The sequence below is a fragment of the Stigmatopora nigra genome, chromosome 19 (genome assembly GCF_051989575.1).
Source record: "Stigmatopora nigra isolate UIUO_SnigA chromosome 19, RoL_Snig_1.1, whole genome shotgun sequence".
NCBI lineage: Eukaryota > Metazoa > Chordata > Actinopteri > Syngnathiformes > Syngnathidae > Stigmatopora > Stigmatopora nigra.
The window spans coordinates 5,947,239-5,961,281 of record NC_135526.1 but is presented as its reverse complement, the minus strand read 5'-3'; the positions used below and the strand labels follow the sequence as shown (position 1 = coordinate 5,961,281).

General features: G+C 39.1%; 2 protein-coding genes across 9 annotated transcripts in view; one reads left to right on the top strand and one right to left on the bottom strand.

Annotated features, from left to right (window-relative positions):
* Window positions 1-14,043, bottom strand: part of cadm1a (cell adhesion molecule 1a) — a 174,454-nt gene that overhangs the window by 28,193 nt on the left and 132,218 nt on the right. For all 8 annotated transcript variants that reach the window (XM_077740240.1, XM_077740236.1, XM_077740239.1 and 5 more), the window contains one exon: window positions 3,254-3,400. In XM_077740240.1, the coding sequence (XP_077596366.1) occupies window positions 3,254-3,350 (97 nt within the window). In that variant the 5' untranslated portion in view covers window positions 3,351-3,400. The remainder of the gene's footprint in view (window positions 1-3,253; window positions 3,401-14,043) is intronic.
* Window positions 1-14,043, top strand: part of plekhb1 (pleckstrin homology domain containing B1) — a 186,173-nt gene that overhangs the window by 48,204 nt on the left and 123,926 nt on the right. The gene's annotated exons all lie outside the window — the stretch shown is intronic.

Genomic DNA, 14,043 nt, shown 5'->3' with positions numbered 1-14,043 from the left:
CAAGGTTACGGCGATTTTCAGCCCAGCGCGCCCCACAAATAAAACTCATTTTAGTTGGTTTTTGTAAAACCCTCACGCAGCCGGCTTTCAGGCTAATCCGCACTTCTAAATGAAGCATTGAGGTCCGATATATAAAAGCGCTCTCATCTGGACAGCAGTGACATACTCAGTCAGAAAGGGTAAGGATTGGGAGGACAAGTCAACGGTATCCAAGGACACGGCGATGGCGTCGCAGCGGGCTTTTGAGGGGACAACGCGGCGTGACATGGAAGGTGAACGCCAGGCAACGCGGCGGACATTTCTATTACGGATGTGTCAGTACACAGTGCATCACGCATCACTCCTTTGGTGGATTTGGCAGCAAAAGAAAAAAAAATAGGGCGACCTTTAGTCCCCCATGCTATTTTTCGCCCTCCTCATCCTTGGCTTTTATTAAGAGGGACACCACAGACACCCCATTGACTATTTTGATGGGAGCCAAGCGTCCAAATTCATACAAAATAAATGCAGAATTCAATGGCTTTCGTAAAAAAAAAAAACTGGTGTGAATGGATATTTATTTAAAAAAAAACAGATAGAAGATGGTAAACCAAGTTAAAATAAACCATCTATCTAACCAATTATAGCAGCACAATTTCTGCAAACAGGGGTTCGCTCAATGGCGCTTTTGGATCAATATCAAACAATGGCGCCAGCATATTACAATTGATGTCATATGAAAGTGTAGCCGACTTAAAAGAGAATAAATGATGACTGGTGTCAAGCAATCTATCTGTCTTCCAAAGCTCTATCCGATCATCAGCGATAGAGACTTCTCGCCAGCCGCCTACCAATCATCAGCACCATCAGCTCCCAATGCATCCAACACTGTAATCCATCAATGGTGATAGAGATTGAAGTCAATTTACCACTAAACTACTACTTTGTAAAGTTAGGCTTTCTAGCATTTGGCAAGCAAGTCGTGAATATTCCATTTTTCGGAAAGAAAAAATAAGGCAATTTCCTGCCCTGCGATTGCACGCCACAATGCACGTCAGCACTATTGTAAATAGGAAATTGATTGCTCATCTAAGCGGATGACGGAGTGCTCTCATTTCCCGCAAACACACTTAATCACAGCAAAAAGGTGGAGGAGCCATGGCGCCGCTTTCCAAAAATAGGTCAGTTATCGTCCCGCGGCCTGAAATGCGGCTGACAGTAACGTTGGAAACACAAAATGGGAGGGGAAAAGAAGTCATTCAAAAAATATAGCACTTCATTTGGATCGATTCGCCTCTTTCTGTCGAGGGGCCGCCATCAAACTTGTATTCTCCTCCCGCGTCCCGTCACGCCGCATTTCAGGCGGGAGAGCGTTCGCTCGGGCTATGGGCCGAGAGGCGTCTAAGTGGCCGCAATCAATTGTGATTAGTGGCTGCCACTACTTTTTGAGAGGAGCGCATCAGAGTTTTATTACGGGCTGTCAAGAGAGGGCGAGTGCGGGCGCGGCCGCTCCCTCTAATTACCTTCTTACCGTCAAGCCCTGAGCAGCTACTCCTGTCGACCGTTAAATGTTGTTTTCGCTCTTTTTGAGGTGCTTCTTGCCTCTTCATACGCTAGAGAAAGGACCACTTCTTGAATTTTAAAGTAACTGCCAGTGGCCTTATCTTATTAGTAGTGTTTAAATTGACACCGATACTAATATCGGTGCAGATAAGGTGCTAAAATAATGTCATCTATTAGGGAAATATGAAGAAATATTATGCTGTGGTGGTCAGCCTACACAAAATGGCTTCCAGATCAAGATTTGTGGGCCTTTCCAAGATAATGATAGGCTTCCAATCATTTTTTTTTTTGCATGGTTTGAAATGAGTTTCTCAATAGTAAAAGTCCAATCCATCTGACTTCCACCTTTTCTACTTGAAATGGATAGGATAACTAACACAGTCACAGGTTAGTTAAGTATTGGCTGACATAATGACGGAAATTACAGGACATTCAAGTGAGTATACAGTAAAAAAAAAATGGTATTGACACTATCGGAGAATACCAGCTGCCATGTCTAGATATTAGGATGCATAAAATGTTTTAGGTGCTACACAAATAAATTATATACCTAGTGGCAGTCCTGTTTTGCAATTATTTAGTAAGACACCTGTGAATGCCGGGTGAAAAAAAAAAAGAATCAATTAAAAGGAAGCTAGGCAAAAGCGAGCAAGCCCTGCGCACTGAGCTGATCAGTGCTAATAAGAGCCGTGACAGTGTAATTGGCCGGGATAAGAATAAACAGAACAGGTCGTTAAATGTTTAGGGATATGAGCCTATTTTTTTTTTTTTTTTTTAAATGGCCAAAGTTGCAGCTGAAAACTTGTTTGGTGGATCGCATTAACCTCACTCGCAAATTAATCTGCTGTAGACATGTGGGTCAAACTTAATGTAGCTTGTTGGAAGGGAAAGTAACATGAGAGCATGTTAATTAAAAGTATTACAATTCAACGGCTGCTCTTGGACTACCTTGAGTGCACATTACAATAAGTACTTCGTTCTGCAAAAAAAAAAAAAAGGTTGATATTGGGCATGATATTAACATTTGGTTTACAAATGTGAACCGAAATGTGATTGTTAATCATAGGTTCATTAAAAAAATGATATAATTCAATATTCAGGTACATTTCTTCTGGAATTATTTGAAATATTTTCAGAAAAAATATAATACAATTTTAATAAACTGAATATATGATTAAAAATAGCAATTCACTAGACTCTAAAAAATAAAATCAACATCTTAACTCATTACCATTGAAGGACAAAAATCAATGTCAAAACTGAATGACTTCATTTGAATGAATGACTGAGTTAACGTCTGATACCTTGACTTTTTTTTTTTTAAGATTACCTTCAAACTGATTATCGGCTGACGTCTAGCCCAGCATGACGAGCCTCATTAGCGCAATTGTAACTTCCTAAAAGTTCCCTGTCCATATCGTTTACCAGAGCAAACGGTGGCTTCTAATCAGAATAGCTAATGGGGAAGCAAACACAACAAGGGTCTAATCAGATGCCTGAAGTTTGTTTTGTTTCACGCTGAACTCTGTCAGCAAATTGTATTTTTGCAGTGTAATTAAAAATCCAAATTGGCCACTGCGGTGACAGCTTTAGATGAGAAAAGTTCATAAATGTTTGTCAGCGGTCTGCCTTGCCAAAACAAAAAATAGACAAACAAAAGTGCAGAAAAAAAAAAAAAACATAAATTCACGGAAGTCAAAGTGTCACTTACGTCTCACATCTCTGAAGTAAATGGTCTGTCTGTTGGGGTTGAGTAGCTGGATGACAGAGTCGTCGTTGTCCTTCACCCGACAACTGATGATGGCCATCTCGCCCTCCACCACTGACACGTTATCTGTCACCAGGTTCTGACTCACCACTGGACAAAAAACACAGTACAAACCATAAGCCAAACAAATTTTACATGAAATTAATTAGCACAATTTGTAACAATGATCGGCCACAAATAAAAACACTGCTAAAAATATATTTGGGAAAGGCAAAATACCCCAAATACTCATTACACAGGTGATAGTTGACTGTAAAGGGTAAAAAAATGTTGTATTTTAAAAAGAGAAGATGCTGCATGTCACTCCATGACAACAGAAGCATTTCTTAAGAACAACATGTATCCTCTAATTCGAACCCAATTGAGCACCGGTGGGGAATTTTGAATTGATATGTGGGGTGTGGCTCTCAATGCAACATTTTTGAAGATAGCTGTTATAAAATTTCAGTAATGTGGTTATTCAATGCCTTGCTAAGGTCCTTCAAAGTCATGAATGTCATGCAAAATGCTTAATATGGTAATTTTGCATAGGGGCATATTGACTTATGCAACCATTTTTTGGAAAAGTGTTAATTTTCTATTCTGGGTTCTATCAACAACCAAAGTTTCATAGTGTGGGTCAAGAAAGAATGAAATGTATTTAAAAAAAAATCCAATGAGTAAAGATGTTGACTAAAATCTTATTTCCAAAGACTATACTCTTTAGCTGGATTTTCAAGACTTGAAGTAACATTAAGTCATTCACCAGCAGTCTGACAACTATAAACATATCTGACTTCAATCCTGCATGAATTAAAAAAACACAGGATACCCACGGATGTGCACGCAATGTTGCCGTACTTATCGGAGAATAAACTTACAATGGGTGACCTGCAAAAAACCCCAAAAATGTCTCGACTAAATTTTAAAGCGGGATCACCTTGTTCCCTGTAAGAGTCGTTTAATTTTGGTCTCATTCATGATGACAGCCTTCCACACAATCTGTCCGGGTCATTAAAAACGGCGGTTATGCGGCGTGAATTACAGACATTGTGGGAGAATGGCTGAACACCGTTTGCGCAGTTCAATTTCAGGCATCACAGGCCCAAAAGAAAATAGATTCATGAAGTGGGTATTAATTTTTTGCGGAGTCATTTGAGGTTTGCATAATTCACTGGATTGCCAGAGGGGAGCTGCGGTCCTTTCCCCAACCAAATGTCGTGGGACGCCGAGGCCAATTCTTTTCTTTTCACTGGAGACTGAAAATATTAGTGTTTAACATCACAAGATGAATGGGAGACACGATTCAGCTTTTAGTTCCAATTAATTACATCTGGAAGGGAAATACAACTTCAAATTGGAGCTGATTGGTCATGCCAGAACGATATGATAGAAAGACTAACCACCCCTTATCAACTAAAATCCTTTTTTTTTGTCAGAAGAGAATTACTTGCTGCAATGGATTGTATCTGCAAACTGAATGCATATTTTGCAGGTACTTTCAAATATTAGGCACCATTTTAACTCTTTCGTGGACAAATGACTTTTTTTTCTAACTCTTTTGTGAACATATTATGACTCTTTTTTAACTCTTCCAGGGAGATATTCTAATGGGAAAACAATAAGAATTGCACTTGAATTATTCATTAAATGGCTCTAGAAATTGAACAGACATAAAAAAAAGTGTATTTTGATGGGAAAGCCACTATTTTCCCAACCCCACCCAAAAATTAGCCCATTTCTGCTATTGTTTGAATTCAAAGGATGCCCCACAGTCCACCATGCAGTCAATTATGGGATCAGTCTTTTGTTTTTGTCCTGGTTGCCAGTTCTGTAGGCTAGGAAAACTAAGATTACTACCACTTTTACGGTCAGAATTAACAATATCATCTCGCAAAAGAGTAAAAAAAACCTCTAACCCTCCCCACCAACCACCGTCAGGACCTCAGGGATCGTTTTCAGCAGCTCTTTTCACGATTACACCCGCTGTGAAACCACTCAAAGTAAGCTATGCCATTCCGGTATAATTCTAACTTATTTTTTTTAAGTGCGAATGAAGGCATGTCAAAGCAAAATTGAGGCTTGTTGTCATTTAACAAAAATAACCAGACACCATGATCTTTTTTTGTGAGATAAATTGAATACCTCTAGAACCGAAAGTTTTTAAATCCATTATATTTCACCACCAAGTCGATTCGTAACATACAATATTCCTAAATTAAAATTTACAGCGATAAGGGCTGTCTTGTCAACTAAAAGCATTTCTAACAATGACAAACTGCGCCATTTCTACACTACACGCAAGTATTTGCTGACCAACAGTTGGTCAAACCAAATGCAGATCAAACAACAAACGGACGATGAAAAAGAAGATAACAGATTGATGATACCTTATTAAAAATGAATGAATGGGAGATGCTAACGTAAACAAGCTTGCAATGTAACCATGGGAAAAAAATCCTCCCTCATTAAACATTACAGTGTATTGTTTGGTCGGCGCTCATTATACGCTGCGGTGGTATGAAGACCTTCTGTTCATCCTGGTGTTGTCGCTTGATGTGTTAGGAACACACTGTTCCTCAAGTGCATGCAGTGTTTGTGTTTCAGGGAAGATGTTAAGTCAACCACATTCATTTCATCCTTTTTATATGGTGGCCAAGTGATTATTCTTGGTCACAAAAAAAATATATACCTAATACAGATCTGCCATTGGTATAAGTGGGCAATATATTATAGTATATATACCTAGTCTATATAATATATAGTTATGTAGGCTACATTTTTAATTATTTGGATGTGAGGTCACAATTTTAATTAATAGTTTTTTCCTTTAATTTGATAAAGTAAATAGAATGTATCCCAGATAAAATGGTATATTTTGCCCTATTTTAGCTTAATAATAATAAAAAATAAAAATAATTTAAATTATTCTTTATAATTTAAATATATTTATACTCTAATATATTGCCTTCTTATTGCACTTACCTCTTTTTATTGAAACTGTTTCCTCAAATAAAATAAGTTATAAATAGAAGCATATATTTATAAATGGATTGGACGCGTTTGGCAAGTTCAATTTGTTGCTGTAACTGGAATTAAAATATCCAAATTTGAGGTTAAAAGTCATATTAGTTTGTTTCAAAGTCATGCAGATTGAAACAAACTATATATTTTGCCTTGCTTGGTTTCTGCTTCAAATAAATTATCCAAACTTCTCCACTTTGATAATTTGCCACAAACAGTATAAGAGTCGATTCATCTGATAGTGGAATCTTTAAATTCCCAACTCTATAGTCAAGCATCCCAGTAGTATTCATTGTAGATAATTACATTGGGCTCTTTTTGCATGAAAGCTGTGCCTTTCATCTCAGAGGCCAAAAATTGCTCGTGGAATTAAGCCACCAGAGAAACGGGATCCAAGCTTTGAGGAATAAAAAACGACTGATCTTTGAACCAGTTAGATTTTTACCGGCTTTTTTTCAATCTTCCAAAAAAATGAAGTCACGAAAGAGTCACATGTGAGTAAAAACTGAGTTTGCCTTTAAAAAAATCCCTGATTTTTGCCAAACAAATTCATTTTTTGACCAACTTAGATATTTACTAACCGGATATTGATCAACTTATTCTGGAATTAAAAACAAATGGAAATCAAATGCATGAATACTGTATTTTCCGGACTATAAGTCACTCTTAATTTAATTTAGTTCCCAAACAGTCACTTGACCTCCTTAAATTCAACTTATATCAAACAACACTGCCACTAAAATATATATTTTTAAAAAAATCTACATACTCATCAGATATCCCTGACTAATAATGTCAGAAGTCCTGTCCCATTAAAGTTAATAAGGGTTTTTGGACTATTCCCAATTATTTTGCACAAGCATGGTCTAAACTCTACTTATTTTTGCAAAGACAGAATTTTTGATGAGCTCATTATCGAGCACCTCGGTGAGTACTCTCGAGTAATTGGTCAAACTAATAAATAGATGGATGAACATGAGAATCCACCTGGATTCCAGGTCACCCCAAACAAAGTACATGTGAAGTAAGATCTGCAGTGTTTGATGGGAACTTGCAACACCCACATGAAAAAAAAACTGAAAAAACAAGAAGAATAGGGAAAACATGCCTTCGGTCTGGGCGCTTGTGTTGACTGACAGCTCGGGGAAAAGGTCAAGAACCTTGTAGCGGCCATGCTCTTCAAAGAGCCTCTCAATGAAGACCAGTGGGGTGGGCTTTTGGGTTTTTTTCTCTTCATTTAATTTGTATGTAGCGTACAACTGTCAGTGGGCTCATAGAGAAACCCAATTTGCAGGGGACCTGGCCGTCGCCTGTTAATTTTTCGGCAGCCCTCCAACGTTTTTGCTGTCGCTAGGTTACGTAAAAAAATGCAGGGATAATCTGTAACTGAAGACAATTCGAAAACTGTTGCAATTGAACTTATGAACGTCAAAAAACAGTTGCGATTCAACTTATGAACGTCAAAAAACAGTTGCAATTCAACTTATGAACGTCAACAAACAGTTGCAATTCAACTTACAACAAAATTTATCTCAGGATACACGAGACCTTCAACTTAGGAAATGCTAAATATATGTAAAACACTTGAAGCATCCTGCATTTTATTTTGAAAATTGGCAAAGTAGAGTTGCTCTCCCATTGGCGATCTCCCAACAGCCCGCTGGCAAAATGAATAGAAATGTAAAGTGGAAATAAAAAGCAACTGACATAAGGATTATCATCTTATTTTCACTGAGCCTTTCACGTTTAAAACACAAAGAAAACGCGGCGTCCGCTTGTCAAAACGGCGAGATGATGACATGCCAAAAAAACAGTCTGAGGCCACTAATGTGGCAGCGTTAATTTCCTAACGAGTATCTTCCTCGCTGTCATGGCGACCATCTGGGTGGCCTAATTGAATATGCGCGCGGGAGACGACCGCCATACAGCTGTTATGGAACACGGCGTGGCAAAATCTTATTAAGTCGGAGCCGCGGGCAAAGCGTCGCCGCCTGCCGCCTCGCCTGACAACTTTCATTTTGTTTTGGCACGCTGTGACTTTTTGACACGGGTGGCCAGCGGCTGACGTCTTTGACCCTCTTCAGCGCCACGGGTCAAATATCTACTGGCCTTTTCTCCACAAAAACACTCAAATGTCAGTGGGAAGGAACATGGGATGAACTCTTATAAGGGCATGCAGTTTCTACTTGCAGCTTCAGTCAGGGCGTGATCGTTTTTTTCTAGAAAAAATAAAATAAACAAGGCTAAGGTGACACGTTATCTCATAAATATTAATAACCGCAACAGTTACAATTATGGCTCAGGTAGTATACAGGTAGTAAAGAGCCACACTTACAATTTCTTGAGGTATGTTTATGGAGATGGGATTTAGTTTTTTTGCCGTTACTGACTTTAGTATCGCTATTGTTATGGTGCTTAAATGACATCATCAGTATTGAAGAGTACTAAAAAAAAAATTAGACGCCAATGCCATGCAATATTTCAAGATTAAGTTCCCAACTATTTGGTCGCCCTACTGAAGATGTAAAAGATGACAATTATACATATACAATCATCAATAATATCTGCTGTGAATTTTAATCAGTTTATCAATAGTAGACGTCCATTGGATTTTAGTATATAGCCGCTAAAATGACATCAGCATTCAAAAAGCAGCTAATGAGGCAAAAAAAATAATAATGTTTGTCCCACCAATTGTTTTTTTTTTCAAGTGTAGACCCCCCAAACCATTTGAAGTGGATGGGAGGCAGCCCCATGGTCAATGGACAACAACTCCCAAGCATAACAGCATTTATTTATTATTATCATTACAACTTTTGTCATTTCAACTAGGAGGGCGAGATTGAAAACATTAATATTTATTTCTCTGATGGACCAGCGCCAGGTGGCTGGTAGACCACTGCTGTAGGCCATTAAAATATTCGGTACGCAAGTATGGCCTGCACGTCTTTCATTTAGTATATTTAATTCATTGCCTCCCATTGAAAGCAATGCATTATAACTAAGAAGACTTGAGTATATATTTGCTTGCTCTCTCAGTCAAAATTGATTAGACATATAGTCAGTGTCCTTTAAGGAGTGAAGTAAGTGGAGGAATAAGATAAGAAATGCACAGGCTAATAAAAAAGTAATAAGTAACTTATAAAGGGTATTTTGGAGTAAGCATTTTTCTGGTCTTTTCAATACTTCTCTTTTTAAAGTGGACTATAGACAAGTTTGGTAGCTCACTTAATTATGAAGGTTATTCATGGATTCTCATCATCGAGACAAACAACCTCAGGCAGTTATGACAGTATTGGGGGCCTTAACTATTCATTTTGTGGTAATCACATTTAAAAATATGCACTTGCTCAACACAAGGTGGTGCCCTGTTATTTGGCAAATATTTCCTAAAGTCATCTTTTCAATTGAATCGGTATGACATGATAATAAGATGGTGTGCACATGCAAGTAGGAGTACTACAAGATACAGTATTTTTTGGGGGGATTATTCAAACAAAAATCATGAACAGGTATACATTTTTTAAATGACCGATTTTTGCAAAGCACAATTTATTGCACGTTAAAATTATAGATTGCGAAATGTATGCCATTTTCCAAGTTGGTTGGGATGGTGCATTTTTCAGTGTATTTTTATCAAACAGGTCTTGCATCTAAATAATTAAACTCTACTCAATGACTAAGCCACACCTTGGAGCTTTTAAATAATCTCATATTCAGAGTGTCGACGGAATCCACTTCTGACTTTCTACAGTGTCGCTATGTTGAATTATGAGAGGAAGTCGGACATAAATCAATGAAGAAGGATTTGCTGAGGGAGGCTATTGTACACCAGCATAATGGCCAAAGTCGTCCCAGCTAGATCTATCGTTACGTTCTTGAAAAACAACTATGTGCTTAGGTTCTTTCCTTTTGGAAGGTATTCCATTTTTCTACTTGGCCGAGAACATTTTTCCACTAATTAGAGCCACAAGTGCCTTTAATTGCCTGCCGATACGAGACTTTTCACAATCTCTTTGTTTGCCAACGCCCATTTACCATGTGCTTTTCCCATCTAATTACTGATTATGTGTTTGTGTATGTTATATTTTTCCACTCTAACAAAGCATTTTACAAATGTATACCACATAATACTTTCTCTTCCGCGCTTTTTTATATATAAATATAAATAAAATACATTTTTTAAAATGTATTTAGGGTCTTTGCTTTTTTAAATGAAAATAATGATGCAAAGATAATAAAGGAATTTAATCTATTACTATCAAGATATATTAGAAATATAATACATTTACAAAAAAATAAAAAATAGAGAATATTTGCCATTAGTAGGACCAATAAAGAGAATTTTTTAACATCTATAAATGACCTATCGACTACCAAAAACGCTCTCAATAGACGGGTCAATTAATTATGGCAGCCTCCGGATAAAAACGACAAGCTATTTCCACGACAAAAATGACTTTGATACCCTTTCTCTACACTAAAACTCCCAATAGATCCAATTTAATTTTACCCCAGAAAAAAATATGAATGAATTCCTCACAATCAATCACAGCCTTCTGTCAATTTCCCTTGTAAAAAACGTGTAAAGTTTCCACCTGAAAGATACGTCCAGTCTTCCTACAAGTGTGACGGAAACACCGACCGGCACTACAGACTCTTCATATTCCACTAAAACGTGTATTGCTTTATTCATCAGGCCCCGCAAAGTGAAGACGCGCCTCAAGGAGAGACGCCCCGTGGCGCTGGGATATGATAAGAGGGACGAGGACGAGATGCTGCAGTGTCCTCCAACGACCCCCCCCCCCCCCACCATCATTTTTCCGCCGCAGTCACCGTACTTTTGTTTATCTGGGAACCAACAACCCGCTTCGATGACGCCTTCTTTGACACGTTTAAAACACCAGGCCCACCGGCTTGGAGGCGTGCGGCGTCAACACGTGCGTCGGGCATGTGACAGGAATCGAGCACGGCCAAGAAAAGGTGCTCGCCCGCCCACCGTTAAAATGATCTTGACTGTTCCATCACAAATAGAATTTGATTATTTCCAGGAATTAGGGAAAATAGTTTCACCTTTATCATTCCAAATCTCCATTAGTATTCAAGCATTTTCTCTGTTATCATAGTTCTAAGAAATGTGGACAATCTTTGTAGTCCACCTTCTCCTCCCAGAAGTAAACTGGGATGAACTCCAGCACCCCGGAGACTCCAGCAAGTCATAAGCAAAATAAATGAATGGATCTTATCATGTAGAAAACAGTATTTGAACCTGAGTTTGATGTTGGTGCTGATTTTTCGTTCAAAGGAGTCTTCCTCTAAGGTCTTGTGCAAATTACCAGTTTATCTACAGTGCCAACCAACTAAAAAAAAGCAGAACGCAACCCTGGAAACAGCAAAAACAAATCCCTCCCATTTCCAAGACGGCAAGGAAGAGAACAGAAGGGGAGAAGCTGCAACCTGTCATGCTGACAGATAAAAATAGACAGCTTAACAAACAAGATTCAAATCACCGTCCCCGGCGGTGCTCCGTTAACGAGCCAGGCCGCCTTTAATATTCCGGCCTGGATGTCACTTTCATAGGAGGTGGGCGGCGGGGGCGGGCATCTGCTTATGATAATACGCTAATAAACTACAAAATGCTTTTCAAGGCGTCCAACTGAAGGTTACAGGCGGAGGCGAGCTGCTGCGGGGCATCTGCTACCGCCTGTTTTTAAGCACATCGAGACGCTCGCAACGGGACAAATAAACAACGGTGACAAGGCGGAGGTGGTATGTGGACGCAGCAGGGTTTGCCGCTAATTAACGGTCAACATCATTTTGCCCCTAGATGCTGTCAGCGGTCCTGCGGGAGACGGCACCCCCGGGAAAATGCGGCAAGTGTATTTTTGGTCAAATTGGGAGGAGCGCCACAGGCCTGCTGGGGAATAACGGTCAAAAAAAGAAAAAAAGGGGGCTTTGCCGTTCGTGTAACCGTATTGGACAAGCTGTCAATGCGAGGAAAAGTGATTCCGTAGAGCTGCAGCTTCCATTTTTTTTTTTTTTTTGGAGGATGAGGTGGTGAGGGGGGAGCTTGAGTCGAGCTTTGGGAAGTGGCTTTAGTCATAGCGTGTTAGTGAATCTGCCTGGTTCACACACCTCCATCGATTAGCAGCGGAGAATCCTTTCAAACTTGTACACGCAGAGTGCAAAAATACAATATCGTAACACCACCCAGGTGTGCGCTTTTGTTTTCCTGTAAACGCTCTCTTGGCTTACTCGGGCAGCCTGGCTATGCTTTGTTAATCGGTAAAAAGTGTGGCGAATAAGCATAGAATTTCAACAGTTCTTTGGAAGGTACATTTGTGAAATTCGAGGATAAGAGATGGAAACTAAAAAAACTGAGATCTTTGTTGATTAACTGCCATTGCCAGACATTAAGGCTCAAGTGGTCACTTTTTACTGGATGGTAGGCCTATTGTTTTGCATCTCACTATTGCTATTTTAACATATAATTGCTCTTTGTTTTTGATTTAAAAAAATACGATCCCCAAAAAAGCTACTTAAGCTCCAGTGCGACTCATATACCACATTTCCCAGTTTGTTGTGTATTCTTTGGCTGGTGAAACCTATACTCGGGTGCAACTTATCTTCCCACCAAAAAATACTTCAATTGCTGGAATGATAAAGAAAAGGAGTCTTTTTGAAAAAAGCTCCCAAAGATGGCGGTACAAGCAGCAGTGTTTGCACACATGATTGATGGATCCCCGAATGGGTGTCCGAGCGTGCATGTGTTTATAGAGGTACTCTGTGCACACATGGATAATCCCCTCTCCACCTGCCGTCCTGCCTTGTATTGATCATCATACACATCAAACAAGGCTGCAGTTGTCTGCAGTGACAGGAAAAACTCGGGGAGTGCTGAGTAAATGTCTTGCTGTGTTGTTTTAACAAGCCAAAAATTTTTAAAATGATATATATATATATATATATGTATATAGACACATGGTGGATGGCAGTGCTTTTTTTCATTTGGATGCCACCTGGCTGCATGAAATGTATGAATAATCTTTCTTGGTAGTCTACTTGTTGTTGTTTTCAGATTTCTGGTGGAATATATGGCTTGGCCACCTGGCAGTCATTTTTTAAATATGTAAACTAAAAAAAAATCTATTAAAAGTGAACGGTAAAAATAGAGGAAATGACTTGTTCACTTCCAGTGTTGATGCTCATTTAGTTATTCCAGTTGGTAGGATAAATTTAAACACTGACTCATGTGAAAATACATGTCTAATGTCCTAAAATAGTCGGAATCGAGCTTTAGTTCACAATGTCGTTGTCTTAGAATACCTGAAGGCATTCGGGTGACCGAGAAAAGGCCCTGCGGGGGGGTTGGTTGGCGTCCAATCAGCCCAAAGGGGGGTGGAAAGCACGGTCGTTAGGTCACGTAGAAGATCGCTAGCTTTTCAGGCCTAATTCATGCACATATAAATAACTGTCACCGACGCAGCTAATTAGATTAAAAAACTCGGCGGAGAGGGGAGGGGGGGAGCCGACCTAGCGGGGCCGCATGACTTGATTTACTGCCTGAGGAAATACATATTTTCATTTATTTTCATCAGTCATTTGCCATATTGGAGCTGAAATGCATAAAGCGGGCTTTATGTGAATGGTGTTTTAACAGGTTATGGACAAACAAGGGCATTGGACTTCATTGGTAGCATTACAGGGCAAAGTTAAAAATACCTTTTCAA